The sequence below is a fragment of the Helicoverpa armigera genome, chromosome 25, assembly GCF_030705265.1.
Source record: "Helicoverpa armigera isolate CAAS_96S chromosome 25, ASM3070526v1, whole genome shotgun sequence".
In the NCBI taxonomy this organism is placed as follows: domain Eukaryota; kingdom Metazoa; phylum Arthropoda; class Insecta; order Lepidoptera; family Noctuidae; genus Helicoverpa; species Helicoverpa armigera.
This window is the reverse complement of record NC_087144.1, coordinates 9242939-9265637: the sequence shown is the minus strand read 5'-3', so window position 1 is coordinate 9265637 and position 22699 is coordinate 9242939. Positions and strand designations below refer to the sequence as shown.

The window sequence follows — 22699 nt, the reverse complement described above, 5'->3', positions numbered from 1 at the left end:
TTGCTTCAAGTCGGCTAATTTAATTGATTAACTTTTAACATAACCTTATATTAAATAAATAATATTTACGTATTTCTACTATAGTCATTTGTTTCAAAATAATTAATTATAATAAAACTGTCCGTGTATGAAGGTAAACGTTTCCTTACAGTTCAATGATTAATGGCGGCCAGTAATTACTGAAACCATAAATAAAATATGTCACGTCTCGCGCTCCACATTCCTGTGATACCGACTTAGAGCGTTAAACCAACCGGACACGACAGTCTGTTACTAAGGTCTATTTGAACCGTAACTTCAAGAGTTTGCTAGTCATAGCCCCGCACGCTGCAAAGTGCAAAGTCGGCCGACTGTTGGCGGTTGACCGGCAATAAAAAAAAACTGACTTCCAATCAAAGTTTTTAGTTGGTCTAATCCCGGTCTTAATATCGCCATACTGATTTACAAGCCCGATGGAATTAAGGCTGACTAAAAGTTTGCAATTTTTGTCAATTTGTCTCGATGCGTGAGTAGCTATCGCAATTTGTTGCGTTTTTCGCAAAGAGATAAGTGTTGGTGAGTCCAAATTGTTTCGTGCTCTAAGGACACCAAGCAAAAACTATGGCGTGTTTCTGTATATAAATCTATGTCGTTCTCTATATATAAATCATTGTATTATATTGAAGATATTGTGTAGGCTAGTCTGATAGGCCACACGTGGCTTAGTGACAGAGCAGAGAAGTTCAGGAATAGTTACCATGGTCAATGGTCGATATTTGTTGTGTTAATAAATACCATAATACAGATTTTGGCTTCTCTCTGTCTTTATTTTGAATCTCCAAAATCGTGATAATATTCTTTTTACAAGCCCAAACTTCCTATATACATAATTTTATCAACTCTATTTATCCTTAACAAGAGCATAAAGAGTATAGTACCTAGAACTACAAAACATAACGCACTTGTATATCTAGGCGGGGTGTCGGTATAATACGACCGTTTACGAGAGTCATGTGTTTACGACCGGAGTGCAGTTACGACGCCACATATCACTGTCGTCAACATACATATATAATATAGCGTATGATTACTTATGTATTACCTACTCTATATATTTTTTATATGTAGGTGATTTTATATGACGAGATTACAGGAGGTTTGATTCTCAGTAAGATTATCTGGAACAAAATACTTATCGCAATTAAACTTCGCAATTTATCACTATAACAATGCAATCATGTTTTGACAAACTCTTTCAATGTTGAGAAGCTATTCTATCTCCGCATGATATAGGCTGAATTTTATCAAGAAATGGAGGAGGACGCGGGTGAAACCGTGAGAAACAGCTAACACCTAATCAAAATTAAATTGGAATTTCAAACCTTATAGCCAGCCCGAGACTGTGATGTGCATACAAACATACTCTTTATCATTTTATGTGAAGATAGACGAACACTTCCTTAAGATATTCCCCGCGTTAAAGGTAATAAAATACTTTATTGTCGATGTGAGTAAACATTATGATAATGCACCGATATAAGGAGTTTCACAGCTTAAGGTTGAATCAATACCTCCACATTATTATAAACTAGCGACTGCTAGCAGTTTCAACCGCGTGGGGACAAGTTAGGGCTCTTACATAAAAAGCCCATAATGCTCGATAGATGGGCTAACTAACACTGAATTAATTTTCAAATTGGATAAGTTACTCCTGAGACTGCCCATAAATCTTCTTTTTTTTATATACGATAACAATCAATGTCGGCAATGGATCCCAAACTGATCTATGATTTACTTTTGTATCGTTTTATCGTGATATTTCGACGTTAACCCTTATCTCGGCTAATATCGTCACTCTAGTAACAGATGCTGAACCTTTTTGTACCCTATTTATGATAGGAGTTGCTAAAGGTCAGCTTTTTATGAGTTACCAAATAGTTTGCTTGAACGTAAATGTATGAATATTTTGTCCAACCACACTTAAATTATTGTTATAAACGCAGTAGTTTAAATGGATAGGGGGATTAATAATATGGTGGGATTAAATTATATTGATATAACCCCGATAAAATCAGTAAAAGCGGTTTCATTTCTACCTATTTCACCTAAGGTTTTGGTAGTCTTTGATTCAATAACTACTCAAGGTTTTGATGGGAGCAGTAGTATACTTTACACGTGGCAAAAGGACGTAGATCTCTCGGGACGTTGATGAAAGCTCGTGCAGAAGCTTGCACAAAGTATTAAAATTTACCAAATTAATTTACTTAATCCTTACCATATGCACGTGGCTTCGATGTGATTGTACAGTATACGAAGTTTATAAGAAGGGCATACCACGGGCATATCTACATCAAAAAACAAACTCTTTTCGTCTCAAAATCGTTGCGATTAATCCCTTCACCACAATAACGTCGAACAAGCCATAGAACAAAGCAGCCAGGAGTGAGTGCTCTCACAGCGGCCGGTGAGGCATGTGATTCAGCTCACCTCGGTATAATGCCCCACTCAGAACTAACCCTATTTGGGTCAATCGCTGTCACACTGACCCAACAAATCTGACGCTAAATAGATTTGTTACAGAAGGTCAACTAGGGACGATAGAGAGTAGTAACGAAAGTACAGGCAAAAAGTCTAATGTCCGATTACTACTAACAAAGTAAAAGTTAAAGTCAAAGCATTTATTCGCGGTTATGACGCATAGGACACAAAACAGACAAGCAAATAAACACGATTCGTTTATATTACTCTAGTAGCTGTTTGATGTAGGTATGTATTATGTGAACCGAATTTATATGATTTAAGGCCGATTTTTCAACAGCGTAATAACTTTTATCTGAACCATACGATTGACGTTTTGACAGCTATTGTATAGAAAATATGTCAAGCTGTCATATTTACCCCAGACAGAACTTAATGATTGAAAAATGGGCTTTTAAGTGATACAAGACTTACAATTCAGAACCAGAGTGTCATTCCTAAAAATCTTAGAAACTGAGGTCACATGACAACCGCTCTGTAATCTGGCTTAAAACCCACCCTAAAAATATAGATAGCCATGGAAAATATCCCTTCATTTATTACCAATTACATTTTATGAATCAGTTACCTGAGTGGGTGTTAAAACACTGAGTCGAGTAAATTGCAGCGAGTTTCATTAGCGCGGAGCCGGCAGCGCTGAGGGGGTTAATGACCGCGCGTAATGTTATTACTTCAGGTATGGCCTGCTAAGTTAAATGCAAGGAATTGCTTGTTTTTTAGGACTATTTTTTTACGAGATCAAGGTCAGTTTTTATGCGGTTTTTATTGATTCTTTTAGGAAGGTTATCTATTGATATAATCAGCCTGAAAGCTTGTTAGAACCCTTTTCGATTACTTCTGAATCCGATTCCATAATAAGCAGTTTACTTTTATACATTCGACCACTTCAATTAATTTGTGAACCTTTTGACCTTCCCTGCTCACTGTATCGTCCCATTGGCCGATAATCAGGTTATCTTTTAAGAGGGCTCGTTTGGTCAGGGCTGACCCTGCGGTCGGTCGAGTAACGTATAGATTGGGAGCGGCCGATAAGATCGCGACAGCCCTACCACTGTTGATGTTTGACTTAATAGGGGATTACAGATCGAATGACCAAGGGATTTTGGCAACCCGAAAATTTATTATCAGATTAAAATTTCAACGGAATGATCAAAATAAATGGCCCTAATTTTGGCAATCAACGGAGAGGGTTCGTTGAATTTATTCTGATGTTTACGCAGTTAAATAGACGGCTATTGGCCAATTATACTTGTTGAAGTCATTATCGTTAGCTGTATACAGAACTCGCTCATGTAATTTTCTAGACTTGTTGACAAAGCATAATTTCTTCTGTGATTTATGGCAACTTGACGAGTCAAATGATTATTTAACAACCATACAATTTCATAACATTTAAGCTTTCTTACAAGATTATTCTAGCACTCTAGCCAGTCAGTCAGGTTTCATTCGATGACATAAATCACCACTATCGGTTTGTCAATATCGGTTCTCCCAGAGGCATCATGCCAATACTTCGTCAATATGAAGTGCGGTGACTGATTCCTATCCCGCACAGTTAGGACAGTTAGGACTACACCCTGTGTACAGGGTGATCTAATATTGTGTGTACAGGATGATGTAATATTGTGTGGTTTGTTTCAGGCGGATGGGCGTCACCAAGCAACCAAAATCCAGTCGTCTCGACCCTCCCCTGAAATCGCCGCAGGTTTACAAATCATCATCATAATTCCCTTCTGGATATATCGGGTGTTTCGTACCTAATCAAATTCAATTCTATCACATATATTCTTTATGATATTTTATGGTAAATTGTAAAAAAAATACCGAATCCATCCAGTGATTTAGCCACAGGAGTAATTTTTCGTTTACATATTTACAACATAATTTTTTTTGTGTATTTTTATTTTTTATTTGTGTTTAACGAAATGTTTTAACCAGTAAATTGACGTATTTAATTTAATGTGATTAGGTATGACACACTCGATATATCTTAGAAAATAACGTTTTGGTAATAGTAGTCTAAATAATATTTAAGTATTTACTTAACCTCCATTAAGTTATTAAACTGCTCGTATAAAGTGTATATTAATATGCATTTCAGTTAAAAGCCGTTTGATTACAATTTCAGCACAAATGCGTTCTCAAATAGTTGTCAACACAAATATAATTATTTCAGTGGCTTCCATTACAGTCTATCGTAAAGCTTTGATCTGACATTCAGCCGTCTGATTCACATCCACTGCAATGAGTATGCAAGCCGATATCAGAACTCCATTTAGAATTTCCAATTACAAAATTTTGGAAATTGAATTTATCAAATTACTCGAACCCGTTGTGGTTTAAATAGCGATACACGAGAATTATTAGATTTGGGTAGTTAATTTTAGACTATAAATCAAAATTTATTGCTTTATTTAACAATAGATTGTGTAAAGTGGCAATTTATCAAATATTCATAATTATTGAACTAAAAATCATTAATTATTTGTTAGTCCCAAATGGGCGCCAAAAATATTATGGCGCCCAAATGGGACCAATATTCAATAGTCCCATTTGGGCGCCATTACCATGGAGTCAATACATAGAGGCACTTCACTCTTGGATCGTAATTTGTCTTAGACGTTTCGTTAGAAATCAGAGCATCTTGTGTATAAAAATACTTTCTGGCATAATGGTCATGAGTCATGTTACAACTCGGGATTGCCTGAACCGATTGGGCTAACTTTTAACTCTTTTAACTAAACATTTTTTGCCCGTTACGGGGTCTTTTGCTAGGTCATTTGGTTAATGAAAGTATTATTGTGTACCAGGTGCAGACGGCAGCATGACAGTAGCTCGCGGCGAGGGCTCCCCGGAGCGGCTGGGCGGCGCGCTCCGTCGCCTGCACTACAAGGCGACGAGGCGCGCGCACTCCGCCGCCGCCAGGCATCACAACTCCAACAGCACTCCTCCTAAGGTAGGTGCTGATTGTCCTAGTGCTGCGGAAATGTCTACATACTGAAATGTTCTAAAGAAATGTTTAATTATTAAGACGTTGCCTGCGGCTGTGATTTTTCAAAAAAAATCATTCTTGCTAAGCCAAACGCTATACGTACACCTTTTTATTCTTTATTTATTTTTTTGACGCCGGGTAAAAAATGCTATTACGCATGCCCTTCCTGTAGGGGGACGGGAGAGGGGTATGTAGGCCCCCCGGTACAAACGTTCCCGGCATACGCACTAAAAAGGCCCAGCGGCACTCCGACCTCGCCTGAGTGGAGTGGGTCTGGGAATCTATAGCGTCCAGTCCCCCACCGGTACGCTGTACGTACTCCTGGCCATAAAATTAGATATCATTATAACTGCATCATATGTGCAAAGATCCTGTACCCATTTTCCGTCCGTTTGAAAGCTACGATGTCACAGACACACAGACACAAATAGCGGTCTTTTACCTGATATGAAGAAGAACGTTTATCATTTGCACATACCTGGCAAAACTTTGTCTTGAACAAGCGCAGATAGTTTACAGTAACCCGTGAACACAATGGCGCTGGCTTCTGGAACTTTCCGATGTTTTTTGTGCTTTTGAAGAGTCTCACAGTCGATTGAGTTTATTGTGAATAATATTATCTGTAGATGTTTACTGGAGCGAACGTAACTAACGTTTCGTCAAAGCTATGAAACAGGTCAAAGGAAAAAACCGGACAAGTTCGAGCCTGATACGCGGAGAAAGGGTTCCGTACCTAGGAAACAGCCAAAACAGGTTTGTTGTATGGGTGTCCCTTAAAATATTATTTAGTCTAGTTTTCAGTATATTTATGCTGTTTTAACGGCTGTAAGGATACTTGTAGCAACTGTCTAACTACCACGGTTCATAAGATACATATACATATGTAGGTGGACAGAGAAGTCATAGTAACAGAAGTCTGTTTTTTCTCTTGTCTACGGAACCCTAAAATGTGAGTTAATAATGATCTAAGGAGACTCGAAACACAATATCGCTGTAATAAAACATTTTTAGGAGATCACAGATGATTTTGAGAAATAACTAATAAGTAGAATTTTCCCGTATTGAGCAAACAAATAAGATTGTTTGAACTTTCTCATTAAGATGCTAATTAAAATAGTTGTATTTTGTACAAAGAAAGTATTTTGCGAACACGAGGTTATTTGTTTAGTTTTTATTTTTCTTCTTACTTGCAAACTAATTTCAACTTGCTTGTAACTTAGTACGTAAATCTTTTAATTCTAAATGTGTATTTGGAAAACCTTATTTTGGCGTAAGAGCTTAACATTACTTACATGACCGATTTAAAATTGATTAGGTATTTTGATCAATAATATAATAATCAAATAATATAACGTAAAACTCCAAACTCTGTATATATGTACTGTACATGTCGTCTTTAACCAGACATTAGTAGTAGGCAGGAAAAGTACTTCTACCACAGATTACTTAATAGTTATTTCTTTTACTTCTAGTACCTTTTCTAATAATACCAAAGAAAATAATACTTAGGTATCATAAGAATCGAAATTGAGACCAAATTACGTTTTAGGAAAAATGATAATTTTATTTCAAAGCAAGAGTGGATTTGCACTCTTGTTTATAACTTTTGACACCATTTACCACGACATACACTATGACAATTCACTACCTCATGTTTTCCTGCTGTGAACCCCTATTGAATAACGTATCGACATCGCACTAGGGTTGAGCGTGCATGTAACAGAGTGGAGCTGACCTCTCGTGATCGATGCTCACCTCTCACTGTGAGCCGGTAACTCGATACCCACTCCACTGTCTGATGTTAAGAGAATTTGTTTTATTGTTAGTAAAGTTACCTAGTTGATAAATCTCACGTCCCGTGAGAAATACTTAACTAGGTTACGTTACGATAAAGCCTTTTTATCGTCCCACTGCTGGGCACAGGCCTCCTCACACATGAAAAAGGATTGAGCGTTAATTACTTTGTTTAAGTAGTTTAATTATAATTTCAAATATACTTAACCAAACCAGATAAAAATCTACATCTAGACACACGGCAGTGTGTCCGCCAAGTTCGTATATATCTGTTATATATCTGTTCGTATATACCTTCTTCAATAATTGGGCTATAAAAAAAATCAAATCGGAATAGTCGATCCTGAGATAAGCACGTCTAAGTAAACAAGCCACGATTTTTGATAGAAGTTGTACTTATATATCAGAAGTTGTAGTATATAGGGCTAGAAATTAAATTATTTACTACGGAGGGGTACAGAGAGACTGCTTTATGAAGTAAGGATGGATTATGAGGTACTTAATGTAGAGCTAATGGTTCTAACAGATGTTAGATGATACAGTTCACATAAAATAATATTATTATGATAAAGTTTTTATTTACCGCCTTGTTCTCTCGACTTAATTACTCATAAAAGTAGCTAGTTGGTATCAAGAAAAAGTCCTCTTATCGTGCAACAAACATACAACCACATATAATTTTTCCTTAAAGGAAAACTATCGGCATAAATATGAAATAAATAATTTTTCAACCTCTATTTCGTTCGTTTCGTTTCGTTCGAATATTTTTTTTTATTATTCCCATCGGTGAACACAAAAAGCTTAAATAAATATTGAACTTTTGAATAAAAATAAATACGTTTCGAGTGATTCGATTACCTCAGTCACACGTGTATGTTGTCGGGAACACACGCTGTATCTCACAGAGTATTCCCAGTGCCTGCACTCGAGTGTACACAGTCAGAGTACCCACACACTACAGACTTAATAAAGATAAGATAAAAGATAACAATTGAAGATGACAATTCTCTTTACCTAATGTAACACCAGTAGGGCTCAATATCGTTCTGGACGATAATAAATTAGATGTTATTAGTCAAACCGTCTTCCTGGGCATCACCATTGACTCTAAATTGCAATGGGGTGCCCACATCTCAGCACTGTCAAAGAGGCTGAGTTCCGCAGCTTATGCAGTCAGAAAAATAAGACAGATTACTGACGTTGCTACTGCTAGGCTCGTGTATTTCGCTTACTTCCATTGTATTATGTCCTATGGTATTTTACTGTGGGGGGCAGCGGCTGACGTAAACTCAATCTTCGTTCTCCAGAAAAGGGCAGTTCGTGCAATTTATGGCCTCGGCCCTCGCGAGTCATTAAGAGAATTATTTAAAGAAATTGATATACTTACACTACCTTCTCTTTATATACTAGAAAATATCATGTTCGTACGCAAAAACTTAAATCAATTTATTGTTAAAAGTGATATACATTCCATTAATACAAGAAACAAGCACAAGCTAGTAGTTCCGAGATTCAGATTAACGAAATCAAATAAATCGTTTTAGGAATTGTGTCCGTTTTTACAACAAGCTGCCTAAGTGTGTAACCGATCTCACGGATATAAAATTTAAGAACACTTTAAAATCCACCCTAATTAAAAAAGCTTATTATAAAATTCAAGATTTTGTTGACGATAAAGATATTATATGGCGATAACTCATCTCTCCATGTGTGGCTTCCCTGGCAATTAAACGACTTTTTCTTCTCCCTTTGCATTGTATAGATTTACAGATAAACTTTCTTGCATTGTATAATTCTGTGAGCATACTATTGTTATGTAATAGACTGTTTGTACTGTGACTATATTACTTTTTAAAAAGAGTGTCTATGGAGTTTCTTGCCGGCTCTTCTCCATGAGACCAACTTTTTGGAACCGTGCAACTAATGTGACGTTTCATAGGTGCCTGCAAAGGCCTATGTGAAATAAAAAGATTTTGATTTTTGATTTTGATTTTGATAAAAAGTTATTTATTCAAAGTTAGAAAATCAGCACTTTTTGAAGGTCAAATTTAGAAAAGACAGCCCCCAAAGCGCCCGCCTTTCACCACTTCCTAAGTGTTTTTACTGGGAAGAAGAAGTGGTGGAACAGACTTCCCAGCAACACAATTCTGTCTGTATGGTTTGAAGAACCGTTGATATACAAAATATCAAAAAGGCAAACAGTCTGCCGACAGTGGACCCGATGACTAGCAATTTTTAAAAAAGAAAATCCTGATTGCAAATCAAAGTTTTCAGTCGGTCTGATACCGACTAACCTTTTTTTTGTAATGTGCGTACTACCATTCATCATTATACTGATTTATGAGCATACACAAACTGTCGGCCGACTAAAAGTTTGCAGTATACGTGTACTGTAGGAGTACGAATCTGTTTGAAGTGCCGTCTGCCTATTTATTTCTTTCGCTCAACTTGGCAAAGCTTTGATCAGTCGTGAGTCAGACAGGACGTTTTATTAACGTTAACGTTCAACAGTTCTGGCGTTTACCTTGATTTTTTATATAAAAATCAATGTGAAAGATTTAACAGGGTCCATTTAAAAGTTCTATGGTAACTCTGAAATGAATAGTAAGAAATTTTGACAACTAGTCAATCATTACCAAGAGGCGTCTGGTTATCCGGGTAACCGGGTTGAGGAGGTTAGATAGGCAGTCACTCCATGTAAAACACTGATACTTAGCTGCATCTAGTTAGACTGGAAACAGGCCCCAAAAGAGTGGGATAGGCCAGTCAGATCATATTGATGATGAAGTAGAGCAGAGGTTTTCAAATCACATTTTTCCAAATACGTACGTATTTTTAACCTTTTAAGAGTGAATCGAAAACTCATAGTAGTATATTCGACCTAATTAATAACCCAGTTCCGAGTGAGCGATTATGATCGATGCTCCCATAAATACCGGTACCATTTCGTTCAATCGGTAACGCACGTGCGATCAACTGGGAATTCCCAGATGGGAATATAGTTACCATTGCGTAGGAAGTTAAAGGATAGTTATTATTAGATATTAAGTTACAACGATTAATTGGTGATAGGAAAGTTTTTGTACGACTAAATGTAATTAAGGCGCCTGACTACAAAATTGTAGCAAAGTTTTTCTCATGAGATAAATAATTTTAGGTGTAGTAACTAATAAACGAGCTTATGTTGCTCGACGAATAAGCCTGAAATATTTCTACATTAAAAAATTTGCTTAAATTGAGAACTTCATCCTTTTGTAAAGTCGGTTGAAGCTAGTATTTTCTATTCTAGTAGAGTTATAGTTAGTAGGGGTATAATTTAAATATCTCTTTTTGACAACGAAAAACCAAATCATATTTAATTCAACTTAGAAAACAGCAGCTTGTTCATAAAAGCAGCGAGTTTATCAAGTTTGTTAATTTAGCTAGTTCCAACGAAATTAATGTCGTGCAATGTACACAAAGTGCTCGCCGACGATGTAAATGCATACTAATATAACCTGTAATATTATATACGTAAACACCACTTCAGTGTTTTATTAAAATTCCCGTGAAAACACCCCTTTGACGTGTAAGTAAACAACTATGGAGGTAAATAAGTTTTTGACCTCAACGAATTACATCATCTGTCTAGCCTTTTCTAAACTATGTTGGGATCGACTTCCAGTCTCAACGAATGCAGCTGAGTGACCAGTTTTACAAGGAGCGATTGCCTATCTGAACTCCTCAACCCAGTTACCCGGGCAATCTAATACCTGTTGGTAAGACTGGTTGTCAGACGTACTGGCTTCTGACTACCCGTAACGACTGTCGAAGATGTTCTAATGACAGCCGGGACCTACAGTTTATCGTGCCTTCCGAAACACAGTTCCTCAACGAAGTAAAAACTGAATGTAATGTGAACGATTGAATGAATGAATGAATGAACGGAGCTATGAATGTGGCAAGTTTAAAGTATGGTAAACACGAGGTGCGCTTTCAGTTGGGGAAAACAGTTATTGTATGGGAACATTGTTATTCTGTGAATGTGCGGGGAATAAATATTTGAGAATCTTTTCCCTGTGTGGTTATGTATCGAAATAACATAAAATATATCTTGATATTATTTGAAGCGGGCTAATCTATATGTACCTATGTATTTGTGATATAAAGCTGAAGTTTTTTGTTTATTTGCTTGAATGTTCTAATCTATGGTACTACTGCAGCAAAAATATTTCAGTGTGATACTGTACAAGACATGTATTAAAGGAATGCTTAGGGCTACCTTTTATCCCGGTGCGGGAAGGAGTTGCCACCGACGAGTGGATTCTACTGAACATGTTTGCTATTTCGGTTTCAATCGCGTTCCGTTTGAAATTTCCAGAACACAGTATCTTCTATTTAGAACTATTTCAGTAAAACTGATACCTATGTAAACAAAATAACAAGAAATACAATTTCTAGAACCAACTCAAGGATTTTCGCAGTTTCGCTTCAGAGAAGCGTTATTATTCACATTTCTGTGAAAAACATTGCTTATTCTTTAATCAGGTTTATATAATGAGGGTGAGAGCAAGCAGCATCCTTCAGAACTAATTATCGTTACTTCACTAAGGTGGATTAAAACTTTTAAACAACTACTTATGAATTTTTATACAGAGAACAATATCATGAGCTTATTATCCTTTTTAGAGTACCCACACACTGCACACTAAATAGTCGGCTGATAGTCGGCCCAATGCTTGTGGTTCTCTGTCTGTCTGTCTCTCTCATAGAAAGCAACCCAGTTATTTTCGTTTAGTCTTTTCGACGGTTATTTTTGTTGAGTGTATACAAGTTTATTTATTATATTTATCATAAAATGTTATTATAACTTCAGTAAGTAATCGGAAGTAATTTTGTTCCATCCGGGTGTCCCTTGACACTTAATAAGGTTTTTTTAAAGAAGATTGCGAATTTAATAAGTTTTTAGTCGGTCTGATGTCGACCAAATATCTGACCATTGTTTTGAGCTAAAGCTACTAATCAAGCGCTCGATCAAACTATCGGTCGACTAAAAAGTTTGCAGTGAGCTACTGTTACTGAATATTCTGATCTTCTTTTGTTTATATTTTATCCAGTAGGATTTTGTTTAAATTCTGGTGTAAACAAACAAGTATAATAGGATTAATCAATTCGCCAGGAATTACGGAAAAAGGTATACGGCAGGATTAGCACGTTGATGCTTTGTGGAAATTAATAAAATATATACTGTGGGTAGGTAATCCAGTGTGTTCTAGGAATGATGTATGTTACTGTTTTTGTTTGAAGCCTGTATAAACCTAGATTAATAGGCATAGGAATATTGTTCCAGAATAAACAATACACTGAATTTAAATCGCATATTTAACAAACATAATTAACACCTTTGTAATAGAAATACCCAAAAGCATATTTTATTATATCGTCGTAAAACGAGAATACAAAAAATAAAAAATCCTTTGAACTGAAAACCTCCTCCTTTTTTGGGACGACGGTTAAAAAGTAGGTAGTTAATCACCTAATAAGTATTAGACTGGACTAAAGTCTATTTACTTTATGTTCTGGATACATATACCTTCAAATCTGCACCGATATGAGTACTATGAGTATTTAACCGTAATTCAACCGTCTGCCTACTGATTGATGTTCCGGTAATGACGCGGCTCACCTCTGATACGAGCGACAAACTATGATAGATTACGATAAACGACAGCCTAGGCGTCACACTAGGTATATGTAGGTATTGGGTACGGGTATACGTACGTTTTAGTGCGGGATGAAATGGTAAGGTTATATGTTTGTAGATACAGAAATAGGTATGCTAAAACCCTGAAGTTTTTAGTAGTGTAACACTTAAGTATGTGCAGGTCCATAGATAAACTCAAAATATTTGTTTACTTGTTAAGGTATTTACAGGTGTGACAAGACTATTGTGATTTACCGGACTGTTCCATAGTTCTTAGTGGATGGAAATTATCATCATCACTCCCTACTGCAATATAAAACTAACTGATACTAAGTATAGAGTAGGAATGGTACAGTAGAGTGTAGTTCATACTATATGTAGAGTATCGGAAAACTAAAAGTTGGTTTAAAAATGCATTCATTTTATTTTCTGCCAATACTTTGTAGTCATGATTCACAGAAACATAAAAAGTTCTCCGAACTTCTGACGCGAGTTAAAAGGCACACCTCTTTATGCAAATCTAGCATATAGAACCTTTTACCTACATACTCACAATGTTTCATACTTTTTTTTAAACAAAAGCTCATCGTTTATGGGCGTGACCAGCTACATGATATTGGTTTTACACATAACTAGTAAACATGACTTTAGTGCAGTTTAAAAATATTATCAACCAATCTAATAAACAAAAGCGCATCCTTTGTAGGCATTGCCAGCTATTTGATATTGGTTTTACAAATAACTGGTAGGTAAACATGACAAGTGGAGTTTATTTGCGACTGGTGCAGTCCCTCACTTGCTTCGAGGTAATTTAATATGCTTAATGCAGTACCTAATATGCTATGTGAGTCATATAAAGTCACATATTTCATGTTTTCATAGCTGGTTGTGTCATGTAGTTTATTTTGTTATTGGGTGAGCGAGCGCGGTGACTAACGCTTAAGCCTTCTCCATGTAAGAGGAGCCTTCTATGTACCTAGCAGTGGGACGGTAAAAAGGCTGATATAACTACAAGATTATTTATTATACTTCGGACCGTAAAAAGTATTTGACAAAAACTTTACACTCCGTCTAACATTATTCAGAGCGAAAAAAATATTCACACTCCTTCTAAGGCTAAACCCACCTTTTAACTTAACTCCTGATCCCAATGTTCCCAAAGTTAACACACTCCAAATAGAACAGTCTCTTCGGTACAGCTACAAATGGAACGTCCTGGAAGCTTCCAGTCGTCTTGGCATCAATAATGCAAGCCTCGTGGACATCATTAACATTTCACCAGGTGATGATGCAGCTTCCAGGAACGGATGAATTTGGTCAACTGATGAGGGAGATTAGGAGTATAGGGATTATTAATTATTGACGTGGGGTAGTTAGTGCTGTTATTGCATATTGTAGACGTGTGAATATTTTATTCATGTTGTACATATTAGGTATATGCTTGATTGTTTAAATAATAATGTAATAATACATAGGAGCATGCATTGTAGTGCATGTATTTTGCCATTCAATTTGATTATATTTACTTTGTTCTTGTATCTTACTACTCAGATTGAAAGTAACTTATGGCCCTCGATAAATGGAGTTTCTTATACTGAAATATTTTTGGAAATCGGACCCTGATTGATTCCTGAGATTAGCCCGTTCAAGTAAACATACATATACACAAACAAACTCGTTAGCTTTGTTATATAAGTAGGTATATACACGCACACCTAAACCATTAACACGTTAACCAAAACTAAATATAACTTTTCAAAGAAATACAAAAAGCATTACTCATCATTTTAGCCACGCAATTAAGCTGACTCACAAATAAAGTTTCGCGCAGCTGACGAAATAATCTTCACAAACAAAAGTAAATAACTTTCTTCTTCATTAACAACAACAATACAAAAATAAAACAAAAGAAAAAATCCAAAAATACAGTCCCCCAATTGGTCAGACCCCGCAGCGTTAATACAGTTCCCTTTTGTCCCCCGATTCCCCCATTTCCGGTGACGTCAGTAATGAGCGTGACGTCACATCCGAGCCTCGCCGCCATTTTCCGGCGGATCCGGGGTATTTAGTGCTCGTGTAGTGTTTTATTTATGAAGAGAGCTCTCCAACAGATTATACTACTTCAATGTCTTTGTCTAGTTATTAGACACTACGTTTTGTGGGCGACTGTAAATACCTACATACCTATATGTATACTGTTTGTTTATAAAGGCTCAGAAACTACCAAACCGATGTGAAAAATTCGTTCAGTGTTGGAAAGCTACACTCTTCTCGAGTAACATAGGTATAATTTATTCCGGTTTGGGAAGTGGTTCCCCCAAGACGCGGGCAAAACCGCGGAAAATAACAATTTTAGATATTTAATTTTTGAGGGTGACTGTATCTACACAGTTTGTTTTGTGGGTACAGTGTACATGCTGCAAAGTTTTGTGAATTTGTGTTGTGTTGTTATATTTTCTTGAAGAGTGCATTAGCAAGGATGATTGATGAGCATATATTGTGTATACTGAAAAATGGAGTGCTTAAGGCAAAATGTAGTGAAGGTGTATTGCTTGTATTGACACTAGAAATAACAAAAAATATAAATAATGAACTTACCCACTTAGGTATCCATTTCAGCGCGGTTTTACTCGTATCTTGAAAGAAAACTATGCATAAAAAACTTGCCTGAAGTAAGTCACTTAAACCGTTGAGACAACCTTCACATTCTCTCCTTACACAAACAACCCACAATTAAAATATCTTCCCAAATTATAACAACGCAACTATTCAGCCAATAGGTACCGTTGACAGCAGGGTACCGTCGGCAGATAAGGCAGGGCCCCAATTACGATTATGAGGGTACCCTCGTCAAGAGCCCTTGCGGCTGGCTCTGCCCAAATGTATTTGAATATGGAATACACTTGAAATTTCTCTTTTTTTTTCTTTTTGAAAGTCCCTGGCTGGAATTGACGGTGAAATTCGAAATATTATTTTATTGTAGCTGTTTTTTTTCACGGTTTCTTGATTATTGGGTGCGTAAAAACGTCATTATCTTCATGATTGTCCATAATTTTTATGAAACCAGGCCTGAATTTTGACAATATCAAGAGAACGAATTTGTAGAAATAGGTCTCCGAAACTTACTGTTATAAACTTCTATATACTTAAACAAGTACATTATATTTGTAAATACATATGTAGTTAGTTTTCAAGTAATACATTACTCTTATTGGCTTCAAAATGTTTCAAAGTCATTAATTTATTACTTCAGCTCAAATATACCTTTGTACAAAAGTTCTTCAAGTCCCATTAATGTAAATAAATTAAAACCACACATACATTAAACTCCTAACCTCATTAAGCGTGACATAATTGAATGAAATTTCAGTAATATATAGATGCATTACAGTGACGTAATCTCCCTCGGAGTTCATTGGAGCGTCTACCGCCCTTGTGAGGTCAGACCAGCAGCGATAAATATTTCTATGTGTAGCTAAAAAAAGGCATTAATTTGAACATTTTCATCTAGACATGTTGAAGTCAGTCAGTTGTTAATTTATAATTTGATTTGGACTTACAGGTTAGGTAGTAAGTACCTATTTTTAGGGTTCCGTAGCCAAAATGGCAAAAACGGAACCCTTATAGTTTCGTCATGTCCGTCTGTCCGTCTGTCCGTCTGTCACAGCCGATTTACTCGGAAACTATAAGTACTACAGTGATGAAATTTGATGGGAATATGTGTTGTATGAACCGCTACAAAAATATGACACTAAATAGTAAAAAAAAGAATTGGGGGTGGGGCCCCCCATACATGTAACTGAGGGATGAAATTTTTTTTTTCGATGTACATACCCGTGTGGGGTATCAATGGAAAGGTCTTTTAAAATGATATAAAGTTTTCTAAAAAACATTTTTCTTAAAGTGAACGGTTTTTGAGATATCAGCTCTCAAAGTCGTAAAAAGTATGTCCCCCCCCCCTCTATTTTTATAACTACGGGGTATAAAATTCTAAAAAAAATAGAGGTGATGCATGCTAATTAACTCTTTCAACGATTTTTGGTTTGATCAAAGTATCTCTTATAGTTTTTGAGATAGGTTGATTTAACTGTAATTTACGGAACCCTTCGTGCACGAGTCCGACTCGCACTTGGCCGGTTTTTTGTAAAGTTAAAGTCACATTGATAAGTTAAATAAAATATTAAATATTGGTGACTGTTTTAGATCGTTTCAATTATGTAGAAAACCTATTTTAGTCATGTGTTCATAGTAAAATATTAAGTCTGTGATGACTACAAACAAAGATTTTTATAACATTGTGTACCTTTAAAAAGGAAATATAGTCATAATATTGAAAAAATCTCTACGTACCTTTCCTGGCAGACGCAGGGTAATCGGTATTTCCTTTATACCCAAACCTCAACACAAAGAAATGACAAGAGCCGAGCATATCCACTGAATACGATTGTTACAGCCACAGATAAGCCACGGTTAACCCTGCTGCCGCTACTGGGTAACCCTTTGCCTACCAAACCACTGAGAAGTTGTACATGGAGTGCTAACGTACAGGAAGGTTGTGGTTCTTTTAAAGTCCAATTCATAATTGTCATCATCCTATTGAATCCGAGTTCACTGAAGGATAGATACTAAATTTATTGTATCTAAATCGAGATATTGCATTAACTAAAGGTATAAATAGTACACAATTTAATTAAATAGTAAGGTACCTATGTAAAGGTGCAATCATTTGATCATTGATTTGGTGCAAGGTGTATTTTGTACAATCATGCGGCAAGATTGTACAAAATACGGCCGGCGGCTTGGGCCGCCGGGCTGTGCCGCCGGCATCAGCGGCTTTGGTGTGTAGACACCTTAAAAATGTCATTAGATGCTTAATGTTAAGATATGTGGTGCAATAATGATCATAAGAAACTAAATTACATGTTCTTTAAACTTAACAAAAAATACTCACAGGGTTCACTCAAACCGCATGTTGTTCATACATTACTATTCTAAACGCGTCTACAAAATTACAGCTTATATATTGCTACACATTTTTCCCAGCTAACCTTACAATAAGGAAAACCCACTGCATGTGTGTGCGTACTCCATTCGCTATCTTAGCAGTTAACAGCCGCGGACCCTTCGGTAAGGTACCATTTTGATAAGAGAATATACGCCCACGTACGGGACGTGACGCACAGATTTTTTTAGGGTTTTTTAACCCTTTTATGTTTTTGAAGTTTTGCACGTTCGTCGTGGTATAATCACACTGGGTTAAGGAGTGTATTTTTGGTACTTATTAAAAATAATTTGAGGTAGGTATGTACATGAAATTGCGAGTCGTTAATTTTGTTTATGGACCTATGTTATTTATTAGACGTGAGTTGAGCCGTATATCAGCATTAATTGTAGAACTTGTGACCACCAACTTGACCATACTAAACATTGTTACTTGTTACAAACTCACCACTTATTTTTTTAAGTGTCTGGTAAGAAATTATTACTTTAATTAAATGTCATTTAATTTTAGACAATACTAATTACTTTCTCTTGAAACCAAAATACTCATATATCTTTAAATAGACTTGCTATTTCTAGTCTGCGCAATATTAAATTAATACTATAGCAACCTTTGATGTTTCCCAGTATTTAAAGTCAAAAGCCATTTAACGTCCTAACGTTGTCCTGACAATAGCAATTCTGTCAGGACAATAGATTGTCAGGCAGTGTACCTTGTACTGAACACATCCAGGTGTTCTTGTTGCTGATCACTCAAGTGTACCTGCGTTGCTAGGCAATGGAGGCTTAAGCCTTTGAGATACAGTATTAGTCTGTATTAGTCCATGCTTCGATGAATTCCTAGTACAGTTTCAGATGGTTATATTATTTCAATTGTTTTGAGTTTTAAAATGGCAAGAGAGCTTGAATATAAGCTAAAGAGTTTGTTTGATTGATCGCAGTAATCTCAAGAACTATTGCTCCGAATTAAACATTGATTTCTCTGTTAGATTAGCCTATTTATCAAGGACTATAGTGTATAGTCTACTTTTGTATAGGAGCGTGAGGTAGTTTCTATGAGACCGGGAACTTTGGTACACTGACCAGTGAAACATTTACATATTTTATGAATAAAACAGTTTAATCCCCAAGCCATTTCAACTCCACAACATCCCGAAAACTGACCTTTTGCATTTAACTGACCCGTCACCTCTATGACCTCACTGATCTATGTGTGAGGTCGCGATAGGTCGAAACTGTCGCCATTACTCGAAGTGGGTCAAGAGACGCGTCTGCGCTTCTGTGAACCTATGGCTCGCGTTGGTGAGGGACACTGGGTATCAATACTTTGAGGGTAGGAAGTTTGGTGCTTGTGTTGGGTAAATAGATGCATTTGTCACGTTTGGTAGGCTCTCTTATCTATCCAGTCTATTAGAGATGCGGGAGCAATAATAATGGAGTTTAAGGCCGATTTCGGTCATGGCGGCTGTTCTAATATACCGAAATTATAGTGCACAAGCATTTGTGCAGACACAAGTGCACTCACTATTCCGTCACTCTCAGCTTGATGGGATGGCAATCCGACACCACCGAAGAGAGCTCAGGCGCAGGACCGACATTAACGTGGCTTTTGATTTAGAATATATTGTCTTGTTTGGAAAAACGAACTCACTTCCACTTCCGAATTGAGAACCTCGTTTTTGAACTCGGTAGTGCATTAAAATATTCACCCCAGACTTACATACAAATAGACAGTTTTGTCGCCATAATCGGTGGTAGACGGTACATTTGCACAAACCGCGTCTAAGCGCTCGTTAAAAGGATTTGGAGCACAATCTTGGCACTCGTTCAACTTACATACTATATATGTATTTACACTCAGCGGCACGGAATCTGGCCCAAGCACATTTGGGCCTTATAACCATTATTTAAATGAAAAATCGGAATTTTTATTTTAAAATTGTTTAATTTACTAATTTTCCAAAAGAAAATGACTAACAAACAACAGAATTGTGAGGATTTTCATTAAGTTTCATTGAGTTACAAAACAGAGTCCTTTACCGCAATAATCACCATAAACTTTTAAATTCAACATTTTTAACAAAACAGAAAGTTATCGAATTTTAAGAATGGGTGTTTCTTCCTCTTGATCTGATGACTGCCTGCATACGATCTGGCATGCTCTGGATGATGTTTTTTATCTCCACCTGAGAGATCTCCTCACGGGCAGCTACCAGCGCGGTTTTCAGTTCACTGAGAGTTCGTGGTGGGTTACGACTTGCTCGGACCTGTTTTTTAAGCATGTTCCAGACATGTCCAACAGGATTCATGGCTGGGTTTCTTGCAGGCCAGTCCAATTTTTGAATACCGACCTCGAACAAGTAATCGATTATGCAAAGAGCTGTGTGAGGTCGAGCATTGTCCTGCATTAAACGAAATTCTTCACTTACTATGAATCCCTGACAGGGTAAAACATGATTTGAAGGATCTCTTCAATATACCGCACTGTTGTCAGACGACTTTCGACAACCAATAATTCAGTACGGGCTTCTGAACTTATGCCTCGCCAAACCAAGATGGACCCACCATGAAAACCGACTGTTTGCTTGGTAGTGGTGGGAAGAAACCATTCTCCGCGCTTTCTCCATTCACATTCACGGCCGTCTGGAGCTCTTAAGACGACTCTGCATTCATCGGTCCATAAAATTTTACTCCATTGGTCATGCGTCCAATTTTCATGTTCTCTTGCAAACCTAAGTCTGGCTATGCGATGGTGCGGGAGAAGTTCCGGGCCTCGAGTTGGTCTTCGGGCACGCAGATCCCGTTCCTTCATCCTTCTTCTTATTGTGTGCTTACGGACGTTGACTGCTCTTGCTGTTTGTAAAGGCTGGCGTATCTCTAACGCAGTGAGAAACCGATTTTTCATTATTGCACGTACGATAAATCAGTCGTAGAGCGCCGACGAACACCTTACCTCCCCACTTTCTGGTCTTCTTGTGTAAAGGCCAGTCTGGTCATACATTTTCTATGCATATCTTTAACTTGTACGCGGTGCACTTAAAGTTTCAACCATCTTCCGCTGCGTACGCCCTTGACGTCTTAGCAACACTACTTGAGCAACTTGAGCTGCAGTAAGGGTAATTTTCAGATCAAATTGTGAATAAAAGAGAAACAAAAAACGATCATAATCATTATTTTTTTTTGGAACGTGCTTAGTACTTCGGCAATTTCTATCTGAATTTAAACTTAACTTTCTGCTCTGTGTTCCAACAACGAAATCTGTTTCTAGTGTTATAAAAGTTAAACAGACACACATTTTTCTGTATTTTAATTAACAATTACGAAATTACTGACAATATGTCATATGAAATTAGAATTTACAACGGCTATCTGGTCTGATATCTACTTGTGTTTGTTTGGGCCAAATTCCGTGCCGCTGAGTGTATATACTACGCTATGTGTAAGCCAGGTACTAGATATGTTATCTTTTGGCTTAGAATACAGCTTTGCATAATGCGCTTATCTTTTAAACTTAGCTTAGACCTTTCTACAATGAAAATGATACCTTTTTGTTCAGAAGCTATTATACTTATCTACTTAGTACGGGTCACCTAAAAAAGGTCATTGAAAAACTAAACATGATGAAAGGTTTAGACCGACAGTTAGAAGGACAGAGAATAGTCCTTTGAAACTATATTTATCCTCCTGCTCTTATGCCAGATTTATTTGGGGTCCGCACAGCATGTTTTCTCCTTCTATACTCTTCTATCTGTCGTCATCTCATGAGTAACATTCATAAATCCGACCATCAGTTCTTCGATCATCCTCTACCACTATATCCGTCCAAGTTTATGCCCAAACCCTCTTCACAATATGACTCTCATTACTCCGCATCACATGCCCGTACCATGACAGTTGGTTTCCACGCAGCTTTTCTGTTACCGTCTTTGTTGTTTCAAACCTCCTCTTATATAGTCATGGTTTTTTTTTATTATAGTCCACTATTTGTATTTCTTTTTCACCAATACAAGAGCTATTAAAGATTGTCTACACAATCTGAAACTAACTTGAATCCTACTAAAATATCACACGAGACTGTGCTACTAAACGTATTCCATCTCGTTCCGAAACCAATATAAATGATGATGAGTTGGTTGAAGTCGGCTAAACGCCGCCAGAATGAGGTATTACCGCGGCGAAGCGGTTCCGAACTGCGGTAGAATTAATTATAGTGACGTCATACTAACTCAGCCTTTACAACCTTCTTAACCTTTTTTAGTGTGCTTCTTCTTATATAGAGAAGGAATGAGCGTTGATTACCACGCTTGTTTTGCACGAACTCGGATAAAAAGTAGTCTTTCTCGATAAATGGGCTATCTAACACTGAAATATTGTTTCTAATCGGACCAGCAATTCCTGAGATTATCGCGTTCAGCAAACATACAAACTCTTTAGCTACATAATATAGGTAAAACTTGGTGTCTAAGGTACACTTAAAAAGTACAAACGTGTTCTTAAAGTTACATAGGTACTTGATCCTGGAATCGAACCCATACTTACGAGGCTGGTTTTAACCACTGAGCCATACAGTTATACCTCCATGATATCATTACCTTTTAATAGATGTTTTAATCATATTTATGGCTATTTCATTGGGTGCTGCCTTTCACAGGGGATTCATTTATTGCTTTTTGATGTAATAAAGATTATTTTCAGTAAATGTCAGCGGGAAA

General features: G+C 36.8%; 2 protein-coding genes across 3 annotated transcripts in view; one reads left to right on the top strand and one right to left on the bottom strand.

The window, feature by feature from the left end:
* Dnalig1 (DNA ligase 1) overlaps positions 1–22699 on the bottom strand; it is a 362733-nt gene that overhangs the window by 153625 nt on the left and 186409 nt on the right. The gene's annotated exons all lie outside the window — the stretch shown is intronic.
* The window catches only part of LOC110376650 (uncharacterized), a 223185-nt gene that overhangs the window by 103839 nt on the left and 96647 nt on the right, over positions 1–22699 (top strand). For both annotated transcript variants that reach the window (XM_064041620.1, XM_064041618.1), the window contains exons 3-4: positions 4159–4222; positions 5328–5473. In XM_064041620.1, the coding sequence (XP_063897690.1) occupies positions 5342–5473 (132 nt within the window). In that variant the 5' untranslated portion in view covers positions 4159–4222; positions 5328–5341. The remainder of the gene's footprint in view (positions 1–4158; positions 4223–5327; positions 5474–22699) is intronic.